Source organism: Dendronephthya gigantea, unplaced genomic scaffold (assembly GCF_004324835.1).
Source record: "Dendronephthya gigantea isolate DGI-Jeju-01 unplaced genomic scaffold, DenGig_1.0 000088F, whole genome shotgun sequence".
NCBI lineage: Eukaryota > Metazoa > Cnidaria > Anthozoa > Malacalcyonacea > Nephtheidae > Dendronephthya > Dendronephthya gigantea.
The window spans coordinates 1047361-1067879 of NW_021163098.1; the positions used below are offsets into that span (position 1 = coordinate 1047361).

Consider the following 20519-nt stretch of genomic DNA (forward strand, 5'->3'; position numbering starts at 1 on the left):
TATACAAAGGAGCAATTTTGTAATCAGCGGGCCTCTCATGCATTCACATAAAGAGCAGAGAACAGACGTGAGTAAGACGACGCTTGAAATCATCGGTTAATATACCCTTGTTTTCGACCATGAAAAATCATTGCCACACCGACACATTTGTGTCTAACAACAAACTCACATATCCACACTAAAGGACGAAGGAGGAATTTCGTTTTAACCGGCCTAAACCCCATATTTGTTTATATTTTTCAGGCAAAGCTAATCAGAATGCCAACATTTTTAATACTTCATATAAAATGGTAAATAATGTACCTTTTTACTGAGAATAGTCAAAATTTATGCATTCTGATTGGGTTACTGAAAATGTAAACAAACTTGCTGACTGTTGTAAAACGAAATTCCCCCCTTGTTCACTAAAGGGTCTGTTACACGATGCAATTTTTGTTTCGAGAGACGTAAATTTCGCAACCACCGAACTTTTGTTTTATTACACTCCATGCATTGACGTTTCTTACACCTACATTTTGAAAACTCTTCACTAATTTACATCTCTTAAAATTAGAACTACATTGCATGATGCAAAAAAAATTGCAACATGTATCCCTGGCCTTAAATACCGGGCGATTCCAGCGCTGGATCGCCTATAAACATGACGAAACTTTCGACGACAAATTGTATTATACTATAATTATTATGTTTGCTCATACCTTCCATTTCACATCTATCTCCAAGAAATCCAGCAGGACATCTACACTCGAATGAATTACCAACGTTTGTACAGCTTCCTCCATTATAACATGGCGCGCTTGCACACGGGGTACCTGTGGAAAAAAAATATACTCATATAATAATATAATTTCATTACTTTTCAAATCAATTGTCTTTACAGTCTGTTAACACACAGTTAATAGAATATACATGTTTTGGAGACCACATAAAACTACAATACAACTCATTAATTAAGTTGAGGTAGATTTATGCAAAAAATTGTTCCTCTCTCATCACACGACTGTTACATTTTGCACAGATAACCAATAGCAATCTTTTCATTAACATATTACTCAAGTCAAGGTTGAGGAGCTTAGCAAGACGAATACCATTAGTAAATTTGGCAAAAATACAATAGACACATGATGAGAAAAAAAGCGTTTTTTGATGCTGAATACGCCACTGTTGCGCGTGAGGCGAGTTAGCCAATGGTTTCCAGTAAATTGTTGATGTTTGTTTCAAAAAGTACCAAAGCGTAATTTTTGTAATACTAGAATTCAATTTACTTACTGCAAATGGCGAATTCATTTAAATTCATCCACGTTATTTCGACGTCGGGAGAACAATCATCAGCATACACCTGAAGCGCTTGACAATAACAAGCAACAGAATCATCTTCACAAGCACACATATCATATTCACAATCTGAAATATATCCTTCTTCAGTTGCATTGATATAACTGGAACAATTACTGAAGGGTGGCTTGAGTAATGCTGAACAATTCTGTCGTGCTATCAATCTTCTCTCTAAATTGGCGTCACATGGGTGATCCACTGTAGTTGCATTTTCACATGTAGGGTCGACTTTCCAAGAATTTCCGAACTCTACTGGATCACCTACGATAGTACCGTAAGGTGTCCAGAAATCATCATATTTCATTTTGTTATAAGTACCACATAAACCTGATGTTCTGTTCACGTATCGACCTCCGATTGTTACTCGAACATTATAAACATTGTTCCAAAACACAGTTACACCATAATCACTTGTGACGACGGTCCTACCATTGCCGTGAATTGTAATGTTTACAGCTGAATAAAATGAAAAAAATTCTGGTAGTTAGCCAAGATGTGGCAGCCTTGTTATCTTCTGTAATGACGTATTCTGAACGATCATTTTGTCGTTTCGTTAACTGTAATAGTGCATGCATTATTGAGTATTATTCGCTACTGCGAAATGTTTTTGTATTTTGGAACAACAAGGTCAAAATTCATTTCATTTGTACGCATATATAGGCAGATCTACACTTAGCTGTGTAAAGTAGCAATAGAAATTTGTGTGTACGTTATCCTTGTCAGTACATGTACCAACCACAATTAATGAATGCATTAAAATTAAAATCAAGATGCAACAAATTTTGTAAATGTATTTAGATTAGAATAAATTTTACCCCCGTAGTTTGTCGACGAGCTGATCTCTCCACCATTCACATTAGTCATTCCTCTCTGAAGTTTGATAGTTAAACCCGGGAAGATGACTGTTATTGATTTCGTACATGTTACTAGTCCATTTCCACAAGGTTCATTTTCTTGTCTTATTTCAAATGTGTTGTTTACTCTGTCTTTAGCCAGGACATATTCGCATTTACCCATGAAGTCAAAACGTTTTCCATCGAATGTTTTATAATGAGGATCCCCATAAGTTACACACGTTGCTTCCACTACGGAGAAAAGTATGAAAAACGAAAAGAAAGTCACTTTCATGATAAATCAACCTTAATTTGCTAAAAGCAGTTTCGTGATTTGAAGTAAAATGCTATTTCGTGGTATTAATTTTCAAAGCAGAGAAGCAAAGTCGATAGTGACAGTCATTCTTTTGAACCAAAATATTGTATACGCTGCAATACGAATCATCTTATCCGAAGTAAACATTTAATCGAGACTTCTGACAAAGAATGAAAAATAATTAATAAAAAAAAAATTCCAAAAAAAAGCGGATGCTATTAGACGCGCATACCAACCTTTTTCTTTACAATCATCTCCTGTATAATCTTGATGACAAACGCAATCAAACGTATCTCCAACTCTGACACAAACTTCATTTTCACCACAAGATAGATCATCACAATCATCAACTACGATAAAAATAATAAATAAAAACCTTTCGTCCGCCGTTCCATTAAGTTACAGATATGAGTAAACCGTACACAATGCGAAAAAGGAATCATTTTCAAGTCAGTAAGACCTGTGCAAACTAAGTAATTCATTAGGTATTAAGTATTACAGCGAATTATTGCCTTACTTTCTGGATTTTATACAATTTTGCCGTCAAACACTAGGTACTTTTGTACATTTTTCCTCGCCAAGAAAAAAAGTGTAGCATGCAAATGGTCTGTTATGCAGGAACATTTAGGACCATATCATGTTTCGTAGGCATTAGAAATTTACATTGCAATTCATACAGCACGTTATCCTCCATTAAGGATTTAATTACTTTAAATTAAGTTGCATTTACAGTATCGCCAATAATATAATTCTGAGTGAAGAAGAATAGTTTTTCTCTATATCAGAACAACATATAAAATACTTACCTTCCATTTCACAGCGGTGACCAGTAAACCCGACAGGACATGAACACGAAAAGTTACTATGAATATTTGTACAAGTACCACCATTGAAACAAGGATCACTAGCACAAGGAGTAGCTGAATAGAGAATAAAAAATTTGGTTAACCCTAATAATAACTTGTACTGTTGTAAAAACACCTGAGGCTGCCATTACTAGAAATTTGTTTAGCCATTCAGTTTCTACTTATCCGACGTCGCTAAGTACACAATAAATATACATTTGTCTACATTTAGCGGAGAAAGACGGAATTGATTACTCACTACATTGTTGATATTGAGGATAACTCAACCAGGTAATATTCACTCCATACGAGGCACAGTCATCTACATAGGCTTCTATTGCTTGACATAAACAAACAGTTGGATGATCATCACAAGCACAAACATCATATTCACAATCGTTAATATAACCCTCTGAGTCTGGGTTGATATAACTTGAGCATTTATCAAATGGAGAATCGCGTAGAGCTGAACAGTTGGCTCTTGCAGTTGCATTTCTGTCCGGATTTGTTTTACAAGGATGATCAACAAATGTTGCATCTTCACAGTTAGGGTCAGTTTTCCAAGAATTGCCAAATTCTATTTCACTATCTGTTATTGTACCATTTGACATAAAGAAATCATCTCCGCCATATCGATTGTATGTTCCACATAAACCAGATGTTCTGTTCAGGTACCGACCAAACACAGTCACTCTCACATTATGAACGTTGTTCCACTCAACTTCGACACCGTAATCGCTTTCGACCAACGTAATGCCACTTCTGGGTTGGGATATCTTCACTCCGTTGGCTAAAAGAAATAATGATGTTACAAGCGTATTAAAGTACTTGCAAGAAACACGAGGATTTTAGGTTCTGTCTTGATAAACAGGTTACACAATTTTAAATGAAAGAAACGTTATAATGCGAGAAGTTCAATTGAATCGTCTTATATCCAGAGGTCTAAGTTTCGTAATGCAACTGTACAATGGGTCGTCGGTTTGTCCCCAAGTTCACTCAGCAGCGGTTTAAGAAATTACACATGCACATATAGCTACATAGAAGATTTGATTTTACGCTTCAGGATATTATTTCGGCTAAATACAATTCTATGAATAACATATTATTAGTAAATAGACAAAATTATGGCTAATATGAGTCATATCCTATAAATAAAAAAAATCAAGGACAGGAGCAGTAAATTCTCACAAATCAATATAGCCATGTTTACTTACCCATATACATTGTTGATAATGAGATTGTCATGCCATTCGCTGTCACACTTCCCCGCAGAAGTTGAATTGTCACATTTGGGAACATCACTGTCAGTGATTTTGTACAGGAAGGTTCACCATTTCCACATTCTTCATTTACTTGTCTTATTTCAAATGTGTTGTTCACACTGTCCTTAGCCAGAACATATTCGCATCTTCCCATGAAATCAAAGAGTTTTCCATCAAAGGTGGAGTAGTGTGGATCACCTCGAGCATTGCAGGTGGCTTTTACTGTTTAAATATACACATTGAATGTTGTATAACGTTGAAGGTAGTATACCGTGATGTATACCGTTGAAAAATATCAATCATTTGGGGGCAAAGATATTCATAGAATATATCATATATATATTCACAGCCACAAATATGAAGATTTCAGTAAGTATTGGTGGTAGGAAAAGTTTAAAAACAAATATGAACATGTGCTATATGCTCGAGCTTACCTAAACGGCAATCAGGTTCTTCATAATCGTCTTTGCAAATACACTTAAAGATATCATCTGCTCGAACACACTGTTCGTTTTCGCCACAAGAAAGAAGACTGCAGTTCGTAGCTAAAAAAATATTGCTTAAAATTTTAAAATGAGCTATCAGATTTCCATAAACCAAGCTAGAGAATTATTAAACTTCATTTCTTAGCGTAAAAGGTGCAAAGATCATTGATACTGAATATATACAATCTAAACGTTACCTTTACAATCACGACCATCTCCTATGAAACCTTCATCACAATCACATTTAAATGACCCAATTTTATTTTTGCACGTAGCATTTTCGTGGCAGTAATTGCTCATTAGGCATTCGTTGACGTCTACAATATAAATTAAACAGAGCTGCTTTTTTTTTTTTCCCATTTGACCAATTTGGTTATATTTGGTAAGCAATTAAGTATTTAAGTAGGAATCATCCATTGGCTAGTTGCGCAGGTTAGCGTCATTTTAATATACATGCGAAGTTACCTTCACAATAAGTGCCATTTCCAGCAAATCCCTCATTGCAAGAGCAGTTGAAACTTCCAAGAGAATTTGCACACGAAGAGTTCACGTGACAGAAGCTTCCAGCACAACATTCATCATTGTCTGTAAATGAATAGAATGTTTATAAGTTCTTTCTGCGAGCCTGCTGATAAAAATCAAAACCAACATTCGATAACAACACATGTTCTGTTATACTCTATTGTGTGTGGTAGCACTGAAACACACTTAGGCAGAGCAGAGCTAAAATATGTATTCTTAAAAATTAATATGTTTAGAACGACAGGAAATTGAGTAACCAAGTCAGTAAAAATAATGTAACGTCAGAAACTTTATCTCTTATGTTTGATGTACGTTGAAGTAAGAAAAAGAGCGAAACTCACCATATGCGATTATCAAGTCATTTATCGTAACATGATAGGTAAAATTTCCTTGTTTTTCGGACGATGTCTTCAAGTACTTATCAATACGGTTGCTGCTGGTGTCCAAGACATACAAATTTAGAACATCAGACGTCAATTCAACCGCCCCAGGATAACTAATGTTTAAACCAATTGTTTGCTTATTGAGACTAGTTTTCATAACATTGTGATTGATTCCATCATAGTTTGCCCAGTAAATGACGTTATTGTACTCATCCACAGAAATTGACTGCGCTGAACCATCAAAATTGAACTCCATTATTGTGTTATCTGCTGGGTTATAACGTACGATTGGAGGATCACCTGCTCTTGCTATGTAGAGGTAACTGTGAAGGATATTAAAGTAACTCAATACCAACTTACACAGACATAACTAATAATTAAACAAGCCTGGAGCAATTTCATAAAGTCTTACGTGCAATAACAACAAAGTACAATTTGAAAGAAAGTTGAGAGTCGCTGTCATCAAATATATTCATTTTATACACGTTTTGGTTGAGGAATATATTCCTTGTAAAATTAATATAAAAACCTAAACATTTTTGAAAAAAATCGTAAGAAAACAAGCCTTGCTCGCCTTACCCATTTGTTGTGTCCATTTCCAGATCTTTTACACTAGATATATCTTTGAGAGCATCAACTTCAATCGCTGGCAATTGATCACCAGTAATATTATACACATATATTCTACTATGCAGTTCATGGTAGTAATACATCAAATTGTTTCTTCCATTGACAGTGAATAACTTCACATTTCCGATGTTTGTTGTCATCTCATCAGAACCATCTAAATAATAACTTGTGATTCCTTCACCATTAACATAGAGATATAACCGTCTGTTGATAGCATCATATGACAATAAGGCGCCAACTCTATCGTCAACCTTCATTGGGATACTTGTGGAGTTTTCTGTATTATAAGACACTGTTCCCGATGATGTTGACAAGAATAAATATGGTATTTGGCAAAGATCTACAACAGAAATACAAACTAAGAATGTTGTGCTGAAAAAACCTACCATTATCTTCGCTAATTCATTCTATCACATGCAGGCGTCTAAATTACACCGAAAACTTGAGATATAAATTTGAATATCTGTACACTAGCTAAAAATATCCTCTGTGAATCATTTACTCTAAATTGATATTAAAATTCCAATTTAGGCAAACAATAGAAGTCGACGTTTAGTCATTTTTCGCTAATGATAGAATTGTCTCGTTGTAGTTGTAGTGTTCATCGCGCATGGTAAGGTTGAAAATTACAAACTTTATTATAGGGTCTAAGCCTGTTAAAGAGCATCTCATCCCTTCGAACATGGTCAGAGGCGCCATAAGCAATTAAGGGTTGGGGGGGGGGGTGACAGAATTTCCAAAAAGGGTCGACTTTAGTTTGCAAAGACAAACAAGGAAAATAATGTATTTTAGATGTGTGTCAGTTCAAATGAAGAATGGATTTTTATGGAATTCAACGTTGCATGCGTATTTCTGCTTTCGGCAGCACAAACATATTGAAGAACGAAATTACGAAATGAGACATTCAATGTCTATGAGCATAAAAGAGCAAACTGCCCCGTGGTTGCGGCAGCCAAGGACATGGTGCATCGTTTGGTAATGTATTTCAGGTTTATAGTTAATTACTTGTATACGGGTCATGCGAACAGCACCTAAAGGCCTGCGCACACTCGAGCTTATTGGTCATTCGTGCCACTTACGGCAAATATCTAGCATGTTTGATAATTTCTGCCTCGCGTCCGAAATCTTTCGTGTGCGCCAAACTGAACGCTATCTGCTTATGGATTGTCTTAACAGCGCATGTGTAATATACAAAAATAAACCAAAAGTCCAATATGGCGAACAGATTGCAAAAAATAAAATTATGGGTGAAAGTGAAGACGAAGAGGTGTTGTCATTTTTGCTGCTGTTGCGTCAACGGATTCACAATGTTAAAAATTATTTCAAATGATTGCCTGACAAGATGACGGTATTGTCGAAATTGTCAAATTGCTCTGGCTCTTCTGAGTTTAGTACTTGAACAAGATTGCGAAAGCTCCTTGACCATATCGTCTCATGATCCATCGCTTCGTCCACGTAAAAATAACAACACCTCTTCGTCTTCACTTTCATCCATAATTTTATTTTTTGCAAACTGTTCGCCATCTTGGATGTTTACTTTCGTATATTACGCATGCGCTGTTCAGACAATCCATAAGCAGATAGCTTTCATTTCGCCGCACACGGAAAGATTTCGGTGCGCGAGGCAGAAATTATCAAATATGCCAGATATTAGCCGTAAGTGGCACGAATGACCAAAGTCCCCGGAAAAGTCGCCCGCAAACGAGAGCAACTGGCTACGGCAATGGCCACGAATGACTTTTTGCTAAGCACATAGCTCTAGTGTGCGCCGGCCTTAAGATCAAAAAACATATTCAGCAGCGCAAATATATATTAAAATAAAGTTATTATTATCTATAGCGATGGTGAATATGACTAGATCGGGTGAATTAATACTGTGCATGATGATGCTATACTCTGCATGAATTAGCAATTGGGAAAAGGAAAAGAATAAGGTCCATTCTATGCTTCATGAAGACATTGAAAAATTGTTATAATTATTGTCGTACAAAAGTCCAAATGGATTTTTTTTTACCTTTGTTCTCACATCGGGCACCAATATATCCGGCAGGACATCTACATTCAAATGACGAAGAATCAATGTCTGTACACGTTCCGCCATTATAACATGGAGCACTTGCGCACGGCGTGTCTAAAACAGAGGCGAAGTGCTCATATAATTGTTGGTTGTATAAAAAAGTTTGCCATATCTATCGCATAGTAAAATTAGTTTTTAGCCTTTAATAATAGTTTTCTTATTTTTGTAAAGTATTTACAACGGCAATTTGCATTAGATTTAGTTTTACCAACTATATAACGAACCTTTGTGACTAGAAAACTAAAACGTATGGAGCCTTGTATTAATTTTTTAGTCTAGATATGAAACGAATGCTTTTATTTTCAATTCTAATTTCGTAACGCAATGGAGTTTACCTTCTATATTCACATCTTTATCTATACTTACTGCAAATGGCAAATTGCTCTAAATTCATCCACGTTATTTTGACGTCGGAAGAGCAATCATCAGCATACGTTTGAAGCGCTTGACAATAACAAGCAACAGAATCATCTTCACAAGCACACATATCATATTCACAATCTGAAATATATCCTTCTTCAGTTGCATTGATATAACTGGAACAATTACTGAAGGGTGGCTTGAGTAATGCTGAACAATTCTCTCGTGCTATCAATCTTCTCTCTGCATTGGCGTCACATGGGTGGTCCACTGTAGTTGCATTTTCACATGTAGGATCGACTTTCCAAGAATTTCCAAACTCTACTGGATCACCTACGATGGTACCGTAAGGTGTCCAGAAATCATCATATTTCATTTTGTTATAAGTACCACATAAACCTGATGTTCGGTTCACGTATCGACCTGCGATTGTTACTCGAACATTATAAACATTGTTCCAAAACACAGTTACACCATAATCACTTGTCACGACGGTCCTACCATTGCCATGAATTGTAACGTTTACAGCTGAAAAAAATGAAAAAGCCCTAATAATACTGCATGCATCGTTAGCCAAAATGTGGCAATTTTGCAATCTTTTGTAATTATGTATTCTGAACGTTCATTTTGTTGTTTTATGTAAATTTGTGTGTGCGGTATACTTGTCAGTACCAACCACAGTTATAGAATGCATCAAAATAAATCAACACGCAACAAATTTTGTAAATCTATTTAGATTAGAAAAAAAAATTTACCCCCGTAGTTTGTCGACGAGCTGATCTCTCCACCATTCACATTAGTCATTCCTCTCTGAAGTTTGATAGTTAAACCCGGAAAGATGACTGTTATTGATTTTGTACATGTTACTAGTCCATTTCCACAAGGTTCATTTTCTTGTCTTATTTCAAATGTGTTGTTTACTCTGTCTTTAGCCAGAACATATTCGCATTTACCCATGAAGTCGAAAACGTTTTCCATCGAACGTTCTATAATGAGGATCTCATAAGTTACACACGTCGCTTCGACTAGAAATGTGGAAAAAATACAGAATGTGAAAAATGGTTCTTTTTTCCTCGAAGAAAAATGGCTCTTTTTTAATCGTTATGTTTACCAGTGACCACATTTTAGGACACTACTTTTCACTACGGAATAATAACCCAGGAGAGGTCGATCTCAAGTTAAACCATAACCATCAACAGTAATTCGTGAATTGCATTTGGACAGTGACTTGGAGCGAAATGATATTGTGTGGTATTAATTTTTAAAACAGAGAAGCATAATCGATTATGACAGTCATCCTTTTCAGCCAAATTTTACTGAACTTGTACATGATGTTCCAAACCGTAGAAAATTGTATACACCGATGTAAATAAACATTTGCCCGAAATAAACATTAAATCTAAGGTCCTTAAAATGAATGAAAATTACCAGAAACCATTCCTAAAAAATAATGGTGCTATTAGACGCGCATACCAACCTTTTTGTTTACAATCATCTCCTGTATAATCTTGATGACAAACGCAATCAAACGTATCTCCAACTCTGACACAAACTTCATTTTCACCACAAGATAGATCATCACAATCATCAACTAAATTAAATTAATAAATAAAAACCTTTCGTCCGCCGTTCAGTTACAAATATCAGTGGACGGTATACAAAATGCAAACAAAAGAAATAATTTTGCAGGCAGTAAGACTTGTGCAAACTAAATAATTTATTTTGGAACAACGTGTGTATTTATTATATGGAAAGCTTTCGGCTAGTTAACCCAGGCGTTAAATGATTACTTTAATCGAAGCTATCATCATGCAATTCACCATGCAGTGAAAATTTCAAGAATCTTATTTGAGTATTACAGCGAATTATTTCCGTACTTTGTGCATTTTACAGAATGTTGCCGTCAAACATTGCGTTTGTAGCAATGCGATGCTAATTGTCCGTTATGCACCACACTTTATGATATCTTTTACAGGTATTAAAAATTACATTGCAATTTATATAGCAAGTTGTCCTCCATTAAGGCTTTTACAATATCAAATAGAAAATCATTCTGAGTGAAGCAAAACAGCCTTAATTTACTCTATCAGAAAAAAACATAAAATATTTACCTTCCATTTCACAGCGGTGACCAGTAAACCCGACAGGACATGAACACGAAAAGTTACTATGAATATTTGTACAAGTACCACCATTGAAACAAGGATCACTAGCACAAGGAGTAGCTGAATAGAGAATAAGTTTGGGTTAACCTTATCATAAGTTGTACTGTTGTAAAAAAAGGTGAGGCTGCCATTACTAGAAATTAGTTTAGCCATTCATTTTCTATTTATCCGACGTCGCTAAGTACACAATACATTTACATTTGTCTTCATTTAGCAGATAAAGACGGAATTGATTACTTACTACATTGCTGATATTGAGGATAACTCAACCAGGTAATATTCACTCCATACGAGGCACAGTCATCTACATACGCCTCTATTGCTTGACATAAACAAACAGTTGGATGATCATCACAAGCACAAACATCATATTCACAATCGCTAATATAACCCTCTGCGTCTGGGTTGATATAACTTGAGCATTTATCAAATGGAGAATCGCGTAGAGCTGAACAGTTGGCTCTTGCAGTTGCATTTCTGTCAGGATTTGTTGTACAAGGATGATCAACAAATGTTGCATCTTCACAGCTAGGGTCAGTTTTCCAAGAATTGCCAAATTCTACTTCATTGTCTGTTGTTGTACCATTTGACATCAAGAAATCATCTCCGCGATATCGATTGTATGTTCCACATAAACCAGATGTTCTGTTCAGGTACCGACCAAACACAGTCACTCTCACATTATGAACGTTGTTCCACTCAACCTCGACACCGTAATCGCTTTCGACCAACGTAATGCCACTTCTGGGTTGGGATATCTTCACTCCGTTGGCTAAAAGAAAAAATGATGTTACAAGCGTATTAAAGTACTTGCAAGAAACAGGAGGACTTTACGTCCTGTCTTGATTTACGCATATTACGCATGTACATAACTATATAAGGATTTAACTTCACACATCAGGATAATATTTTGGCTAAATACAATTGTATAGATAACATAATTAGTGAATAGACAAAATTATGACTAATATGTGTAATATCCAGACTAATCCAGTAGATAAAAAAATCAAGGAGAGGAGCAGTAAATTCCCACAAACGAATATAGCCATGTTTACTTACCCATATACATTGTTGATAGTGAGATTGTCGTGCCATGCACTGTCACACTTCCCCGCAGAAGTTGAATTGTCACATTTGGGAACATCACTGTCAGTGATTTTGTACAGGAAGGTTCACTATTTCCACATTCTTCATTCACTTGTCTTATTTCAAATGTGTTGTTCACACTGTCCTTAGCCAGAACATATTCGCATTTTCCCATGAAATCAAAGAGTTTTCCATCAAATGTGGAGTAGTGCGGATCACCTCGAGCATTGCAGGTGGCTTTTACTGTGGAAATATACACATTGAATGTTGTATAACGTTGAATGCAGTATACCGTGATGTATATACTGTTGAAAAATATCAATCATTTGGGGGAAAAGATATTCATAAAATATATCATAGATATATTCACAGCCACAAATATGAAGATTTCAGTAAGCATTGGTGGTAGGAAAAGTTTAAAAACAAATATGAACATGTGCCATATGCTCGAGCTTACCTAAACGGCAATCAGGTTCTTCATAATCGTCTTTGCAAATACACTTAAAGATATCATCTGCTCGAACACACTGTTCGTTTTCGCCACAGGAAAGAAGACTGCAGTTCGTAGCTAAAAAATATTGCTTAAAATTTTAAAATGAGCTATCCATAAACCAAGGAAGAGAATTACTAGACTTGATTTATCAGCGTAAAAGGTGCAAAGATCATTGCTACTGAATATATACAATCTAAACGTTACCTTTACAATCACGACCATCTCCTATGAAACCTTCATCACAATCACATTCAAATGAACCAATTTTATTTTTGCACGTAGCATTTTCGTGGCAGTAATTGCTCATTAGGCATTCGTTGACGTCTACAATGTAAATTAATATCGTTAAATAGAGCTGCTTTTATTTTTTCCGATTTGACCAATTTGGTGACTACCAAATGTCCGATAACAGATAGTCTGTATTTCAATTGATGATTTAAGTTGTAGACTACTTTATTACAGATTGATAGAGTTTTAGTACAAATTGTTCATCTTGGCTTAATAGAAATTCGTAATGCTGTAATATTGACAATTTATATTTTGAGAATAAACTTTGTAATTTTATTGGATTTTTGTATATTATAGGGGAGTTTAAAGAAGGCATTAAAAGATTTTAAACTGCATGTTAGGAAAAATATCATTTGAAACACTTTGTTTTAAGATCAATAACTAGATATGCATAAAAATTATGTAGATATGTAAACATTTTCCTCAAGAAATGTGTAATATAGAGGAAATTCTTCACACAATTATTTACATTCAGGAATTAAAAAATTAATTCAAATGAATAAAATTATAGGTTAGATTACCCACATCTGAAAAAAGCAGTTAAGTATTTAAGTAGGGATCATCCATTGGTTAGTTGCGCAGGTTAGTGTGATTTTAATATACATGCAAAGTTACCTTCACAATAAGTGCCATTTCCAGCAAATCCCTCATTACAGGAGCAGTTGAAACTTCCAAGAGAATTTGCACATGTAGAGTTCACGTGACAGAAGGTTCCAGCACAACATTCATCAATGAATCTTTATAAGTTCTTTCTGTGAGCCTGTTGATAAAAATCAAAACCAACATTCAATAATAACACATGTTCTGTTATACTGAGAGCAGAGCAAAAATAAGAATTTATTTTATAAAATATGTTTAGAACGACAAGAAATTGAGTAACCAAGTGAGTAAAAATAATGTAATGTCAGTAACTTTATGTCTTATGTTTAATGTAAATTGAAGTAAGAAAAAGAGCGAAACTCACCATATGCAATTATCAAGTCATTTATCGTAACATGGTAGGTAAAATTTCCTTGTTTTTCGGACGATGTCTTCAAGTACTTATCGATACGGTTGTTGCTGGTGTCCAAGACATACAAATTTAGAACATCAGACGTCAATTCAACCGCCCCAGGATAACTAATGTTTAAACCAATTGTTTGCTTATTGAGACTAGTTTTCATAACATTGTGATTGATTCCATCATAGTTTGCCCAGTAAATGACGTTATTGTACTCATCCACAGAAATTGACTGCGCTGAACCATCAAAATTGAACTCCATTATTGTGTTATCTCCTGGGTTATAACGTACGATTGGAGGATCACCTGCTCTTGCTATGTAGAGGTAACTGTGAAGGAAATTAAAGTAACTCAATACCAACTTACACAGACATAACTAATAATTAAACAAGCCTGGAGCAATTTCATAAAGTCTTACGTGCAATAACAACAAAGTACAATTTGAAAGAAAGTTGAGAGTTGCTGTCATCAAACATATTCATTTTACACACGTTTTGTTGAGGAATATATTCCTTGTAAAATTAATATAAAGACCTAAACATCTTTGAAAAAAATCGTAAGAAAACAAGCCTTGCTCGCCTTACCCATTTGTTGTGTCCATTTCCAGATCTTTTACACTAGATATATCTTTGAGAGCATCAACTTCAGTCCCTTGCGATTGGCCACTAGTAATATTGTACACATATATTCTACTATGCAGTTCATGGTAGTAATACAAAATTGTTTCTTCCATCGACAGTGAATAACTTCACATTTCCGATGTTTGTTGTCATCTCATCAGAACCATCTAAATAATAACTTGTGATTCCTTCACCAACATCATAGAGATATAACCGTCTGTTGATAGCATCATATGACAATAAGGCGTTTACTCTATCGTCAACCTTCATTGGGATACTTGTGGAGTTTTCTGTATTATAAGAGACCGTTCCCGATGATGTTGACAAGAATAAATATGGTATTTGGCAAAGATCTATAACAGAAATACAAACTAAGAATGTTGTCCTGAAAAAACCTAAGATTATCTTCGCTAATTCGCTCTACCACATGCAGGTGTCTAAATTACACCGGCAACTTGAGATATAAATTTGAATATCTGTACACTAGCTAAAAATATGCTCTGTGAATCATGTACTCTAAATTGATAATAAAATTCCAATTTATGCAAACAATAGACGTCGACGTTTAGTCATTTTTCGTTAATGATAGAATTGTCTCGTCATAGTTGTAGTGTTCATCGCGCATGGTAAGGTTGAAAATTACAAATTTTATTATAGGGTCTAAGTCTATTAAAGAGCATCTCATCCCTTCCAACATGGTCAGAGGCACCGTAAGCAATCAAGGATTGGGGGGGGGGACAGAATCTCGAAAAAGGGTCGACTTTCGTTTGCAAAGACAAACAAGGAAAATGATGTAATTTAGAACAGCGCGCGTCTTTATTCAATCTTCAAAATAATGAAGAATGGAATTTTATGGAATTCAACGTTGCATGCGTACTTCTGCTTTCGGCAGCACAAACATATTGAAGAAAGAAAATTACGAAATGAGATATTTGATGTCTATGAGCATAAAAAGAAAACTGCCCCGCTGCCCCGTGGTTCTGGAGGCCCGGGACAATCGTATTGGTCATGTATATTTCAGGTTTATAGTTTAATATATCTGTATACGGGGTCATGCGAACAGCACGAAAGATCAATAAACATATTCAGCAGGGCAAATGTACAAATAAATAGTATTATCTACCGCTGGCATGCTGAAATATAGCGATTCTGCATAGGACTCGATCGGGTGAATTAATATTGTGATGGGGCTATACTCTGCATGAGTTAGCAACTGGACATGCTGAAGCATTCCCGCTTTGACTCTGAGTATCCTCATACATCACAATACGCTGAAACATTTTAAACGAGACCTTCCGGGTGAAAAAATAATCGGCCATGTCCATTCTATGGTTCACGAGGACATTGAAAAATTCTTATGATCATTATCGTACAAAAGTCCAAATGGATTTGTATTTACCTTTGTTCTCACATCGGGCACCAATATATCCGGCAGGACATCTACATTCAAATGACGAAGAATCAATGTCTGTACAGGTTCCGCCATTATAACATGGAGCACTGGCGCACGGCGCGTCTAAAACAGAGGCAAAGTACTCATAATTATAGTTTGTTGTATAAAAAATGTTTGCCATATCTATCGCATAGTAAAATTAGTTTTTAGCCTTTTATAATATTTGTCTTATTTTGTCTAAGTGTTTACAAACGGTAATTTCCTGTAGTTTTAGTTTTACCAACTATAATGAACGCTTGTGACTAGAAAACTGAAACGTATGGAGCCTTGTATTAATTTTTTAGTCTAGATATGAAACGAATGCTTTTATTGCAATTCTAATTTCGTAACGCAATGGAGTTTACCTTCTATATTCACATCTTTATCTATACTTACTGCAAATGGCAAATTGTTCTAAATTCATCCACGTTATTTTGACATCAGAAGAGCAATCATCAGCATACGTTTGAAGCGCTTGACAATAACAAGCAACAGAATCATCTTCACAAGCACACATATCATATTCACAATCTGCAATATATCCTTCTTCAGTTGCATTGATATAACTGGAACAATTACTGAAGGGTGGCTTGAGTAATGCTGAACAATTCTCTCGTGCTATCAATCTTCTCTCTAAATTGGCGTCACATGGGTGGTCCACTGTAGTTGCATTTTCACATGTAGGATCGACTTTCCAAGAATTTCCAAACTCGACTGGATCACCTACGATGGTACCGTAAGGTGTCCAGAAATCATCATATTTCATTTTGTTATAAGTACCACATAAACCTGATGTCCTGTTCACGTATCGACCTCCGATTGTTACTCGAACATTATAAACATTGTTCCAAAACACAGTTACACCATAATCACTTGTCACGACGGTCCTACCATTGCCATGAATTGTAACGTTTACAGCTGAAAAAAAATGAAAAAGCCCCAATAATACTGGATGCATGGTGGTTAGCCAAAATGTGGCAGTTTTGCAATCTTTTGTAATGATGTATTCTGAACGTTCATTTGGTTGTTTTATGTAAATTTGTGTGTGCGGTATACTTGTCACTACCAACCACAGTTAATGAATGCATCAAAATAAATCAACACGCAACAAATTTTGTAAATCTATTTAAACTAGAAGAAAAATTTTACCCCCGTAGTTTGTCGACGAGCTGATCTCTCCACCATTCACATTAGTCATTCCTCTCTGAAGTTTGATAGTTAAACCCGGGAAGATGACTGTTATTGATTTCGTACATGTTACTAGTCCATTTCCACAAGGTTCATTTTCTTGTCTTATTTCAAATGTGTTGTTTACTCTGTCTTTAGCCAGAACATATTCGCATTTACCCATAAAGTCAAAACGTTTTCCATCGAACGTTCTATAATGAGGATCTCCATAAGTTACACATGTCGCTTCGACTAGAAATGTGGAAAAATACAGAATGTGAAGAATGGTTCTTTTTTGCTCGAAGAAAAATGGGTCTTTTTTAATCGTTATGTTTACCAGTGACCACATTTTAGGATACTACTTTTCACTACGGAATAATAACAGAGGAGAGGTCGATCTCAAATGAAACCATAACCATCAACAGTAATTTGCGAAAAACATTTGGACGGTGACTTGAAGCAAAATTATATTGTGCGGTATTAACTTTTAAAACAGTGAAGCAAAATCGATGATGACAGTCATCCCTTTCAGCCAAATTTTACTGAACTTGTACAGGATTATCGAAACCGTAGAGAAGATTGTATACGCAGATATAAGAATCACCTTGCCCGAAATAAACATTAAATCTAAGGTCCTCAAAAAGATATAAGAATCCTTTTACCGGAAATAAACAAAATGATGAAAATTACAAGAAATCCATTCCTAAAAATATAATGGTGCTATTAGACGTATACCAACCTTTTTCTTTACAATCATCTCCTGTGTAATCTTGATGACAAACGCAATCAAACGTATCTCCAACTCTGACACAAACTTCATTTTTACCACAAGATAGATCATCACAATCATCAACTACGATAAAAATAAATAAAAATCTTTCATCCGCCGTTTAGTTACAAATATCAGTGGACGGTATACAAAATGCAAATAAAAGAAATAATTTTGAAGTCAGTAAGACCTGTGCATGCAGTAAAAATTTTTTTGGAACAACGCGTGTGTTTATTATATGCAAAGCTTTCGGCCGGTTACAATAACCCGGGCGTTAAATGATTACTTTAATTGAAGCTAGTATCATGCAATTCACCATGCAGTGAAAATTTCAAGAATATTATTTGAGTATTACAGCGAATTATTCTGGTACTTTCTGCATTTTACAGAATGTTGCCGGCAAACATTGCGTTTGTAGCAATGCGATGGTAATTGTCCGTTATGCACGACACTCTATGATATCTTTACAGGCGTTAGAAACTTACATTGCAATTCATATAGCAAGTTATCCTCCATTAAGGCTTTTACATATCAAATAAAATCATTCTGAGTGAAGCAAAACAGCCTTAATTTACTCTATCAGAAAAACATAAAATATTTACCTTTCATTTCACAGCGGTGACCAGTAAACCCGACAGGACATGAACACGAAAAGTTACTATGAATATTTGTACAAGTACCACCATTGAAACAAGGATCACTAGCACAAGGAGTAGCTGAATAGAGAATAAGTTGGGTTAACCTTATCATAAGCTGTACTGTTGTAAAAAAACGTGAGGCTGCCATTAATAGAAATTAGTTTAGCATTCAGTTTCTATTTATCCGACGTCGCTAAGTACACAATACATAGACATTTGTCTTCATTTAGCGGAGAAAAACGGAATTGATTACTCACTACATTGCTGATATTGAGGATAACTCAACCAGGTAATATTCACTCCATACGAGGCACAGTCATCTACATACGCCTCTATTGCTTGACATAAACAAACAGTTGGATGATCATCACAAGCACAAACATCGTATTCACAATCGCTAATATAACCCTCTGAGTCTGGGTTGATATAACTTGAGCATTTATCAAATGGAGAATCGCGTAGAGCTGAACAGTTGGCTCTTGCAGTTGCATTTCTGTCAGGATTTGTTGTACAAGGATGATCAACAAATGTTGCATCTTCACAGTCAGGGTCAGTTTTCCAAGAATTGCCAAATTCTACTTCATTGTCTGTTGTTGTACCATTTGACATCAAGAATCATCTCCGCGATATCGATTGTATGTTCCACATAAACCAGATGTTCGGTTCAGGTACCGACCAAACACTGTCACTCTCACATTATGAACGTTGTTCCACTCAACTTCGACACCGTAATCGCTTTCGACCAACGTAATGCCACTTCTGGGTTGGGATATCTTCACTCCGTTGGCTAAAAAAGAATGATGTTACAACCGTATTAAAGTACTTGCAAGAAACAGGAGGATTTTAGGTCGTGTCTTGATAAACCGGTTGCACAGTTTTAAAGCCATGTTTACTTACCCATATACATTGTTGATAATGAGATTGTCATGCCATTCGCTGTCACACTTCCCCGCAGAAGTTGAATTGTCACATTTGGGAACATCACTGTCAGTGATTTTGTACAGGAAGGTTCACCATTTCCACATTCTTCATTCACTTGTCTTATTTCAAATGTGTTGTTCACACTGTCCTTAGCAAGAACATATTCGCATTTTCCCATGAAATCAAAGAGTTTTCCATCAAATGTGGAGTAGTGCGGATCACCTCGAGCATTGCAGGTGGCTTTTACTGTTGAATATACACATTGAATGTAGTATAACGTTGAATGTAGTTACCGTGATGTATACCGTTGAAAAATATCAATCATTTGGGGCAAGATATTCAGAGAATATATCTTATATATATTCACAGACACAAATATCAAGATTTAGTAGTTATTGGTGGTAGGAAAAGTTTAAACAAATATGAACATGTGCCATATGCTCGAGCTTACCTAAACGGCAATCAGGTTCTCATAATCGTCTTTGCAAATACACTTAAGATATCATCTGCCCGAACACACTGTTCGTTTTCGCCACAAGAAAGAGGACTGCAGTTCGTAGTAAAAAATATTGCTTAAAATTTTAGAATGAGCTATCAGATTTCCAAGGAAGAGAATTACTAGACTTGATTTATGAGCGAAAAAGGTGCAAAGATCATTGATACTGAATATATACAATCTAAACGTTACCTTTACAATCACGACCATCTCCTATGAAACCTTCATCACAATCACATTTAAATGACCCAATTTTATTTTTGCACGTAGCATTTTCGTGGCAGTAATTACTCATTAGGCATTCGTTGACGTCTACAATGTAAATTAATCGTCAAACAGAACTGCTTTTATTTTTTTTCCATTTGACCAATTTGGTGGCTACCAATTAAATGTTAA

General features: G+C 35.5%; 3 protein-coding genes across 3 annotated transcripts in view; all 3 read right to left on the reverse strand.

Annotated features, from left to right (window-relative positions):
* LOC114533262 overlaps positions 1-13779 on the reverse strand; it is a 62616-nt gene extending 48837 nt beyond the window's left edge. Inside the window, exons 1-20 of the mRNA XM_028554764.1 lie at positions 13696-13779; positions 12997-13116; positions 12757-12867; positions 12273-12542; positions 11455-11985; positions 11160-11273; positions 10526-10639; positions 9804-10073; positions 9055-9576; positions 8626-8742; positions 6561-6951; positions 5940-6304; positions 5542-5661; positions 5274-5393; positions 5026-5136; positions 4544-4813; positions 3589-4119; positions 3291-3404; positions 2721-2834; positions 2151-2420 (exon numbers count right to left, since the gene is read on the reverse strand). Of these exons, the coding sequence (XP_028410565.1) occupies positions 2151-2420; positions 2721-2834; positions 3291-3404; positions 3589-4119; positions 4544-4813; positions 5026-5136; positions 5274-5393; positions 5542-5661; positions 5940-6304; positions 6561-6951; positions 8626-8742; positions 9055-9576; positions 9804-10073; positions 10526-10639; positions 11160-11273; positions 11455-11985; positions 12273-12542; positions 12757-12867; positions 12997-13099 (4558 nt within the window). The 5' untranslated portion in view covers positions 13100-13116; positions 13696-13779. The remainder of the gene's footprint in view (positions 1-2150; positions 2421-2720; positions 2835-3290; positions 3405-3588; positions 4120-4543; positions 4814-5025; positions 5137-5273; positions 5394-5541; positions 5662-5939; positions 6305-6560; positions 6952-8625; positions 8743-9054; positions 9577-9803; positions 10074-10525; positions 10640-11159; positions 11274-11454; positions 11986-12272; positions 12543-12756; positions 12868-12996; positions 13117-13695) is intronic.
* A 29-nt stretch (positions 13780-13808) lies between these two features.
* Positions 13809-19315, reverse strand: LOC114533263 (IgGFc-binding protein-like). The gene is made up of 10 exons (XM_028554765.1): positions 18964-19315; positions 18671-18784; positions 18039-18152; positions 17282-17551; positions 16529-17050; positions 16100-16216; positions 14915-15053; positions 14665-14826; positions 14045-14409; positions 13809-13840 (listed from the first exon to the last, which is right to left on the reverse strand). Exons 1-10 carry the CDS (start codon positions 19313-19315, stop codon positions 13809-13811), a joined length of 2187 nt encoding a protein of 728 aa, XP_028410566.1.
* On the reverse strand, positions 19315-20092 carry LOC114533264 (kielin/chordin-like protein). The gene is made up of 3 exons (XM_028554766.1): positions 20079-20092; positions 19604-19873; positions 19315-19493 (listed from the first exon to the last, which is right to left on the reverse strand). Exons 2-3 carry the CDS (start codon positions 19803-19805, stop codon positions 19315-19317), a joined length of 381 nt encoding a protein of 126 aa, XP_028410567.1. The 5' UTR covers positions 19806-19873; positions 20079-20092.
* Between the last annotated feature and the right edge of the window lie 427 nt (positions 20093-20519).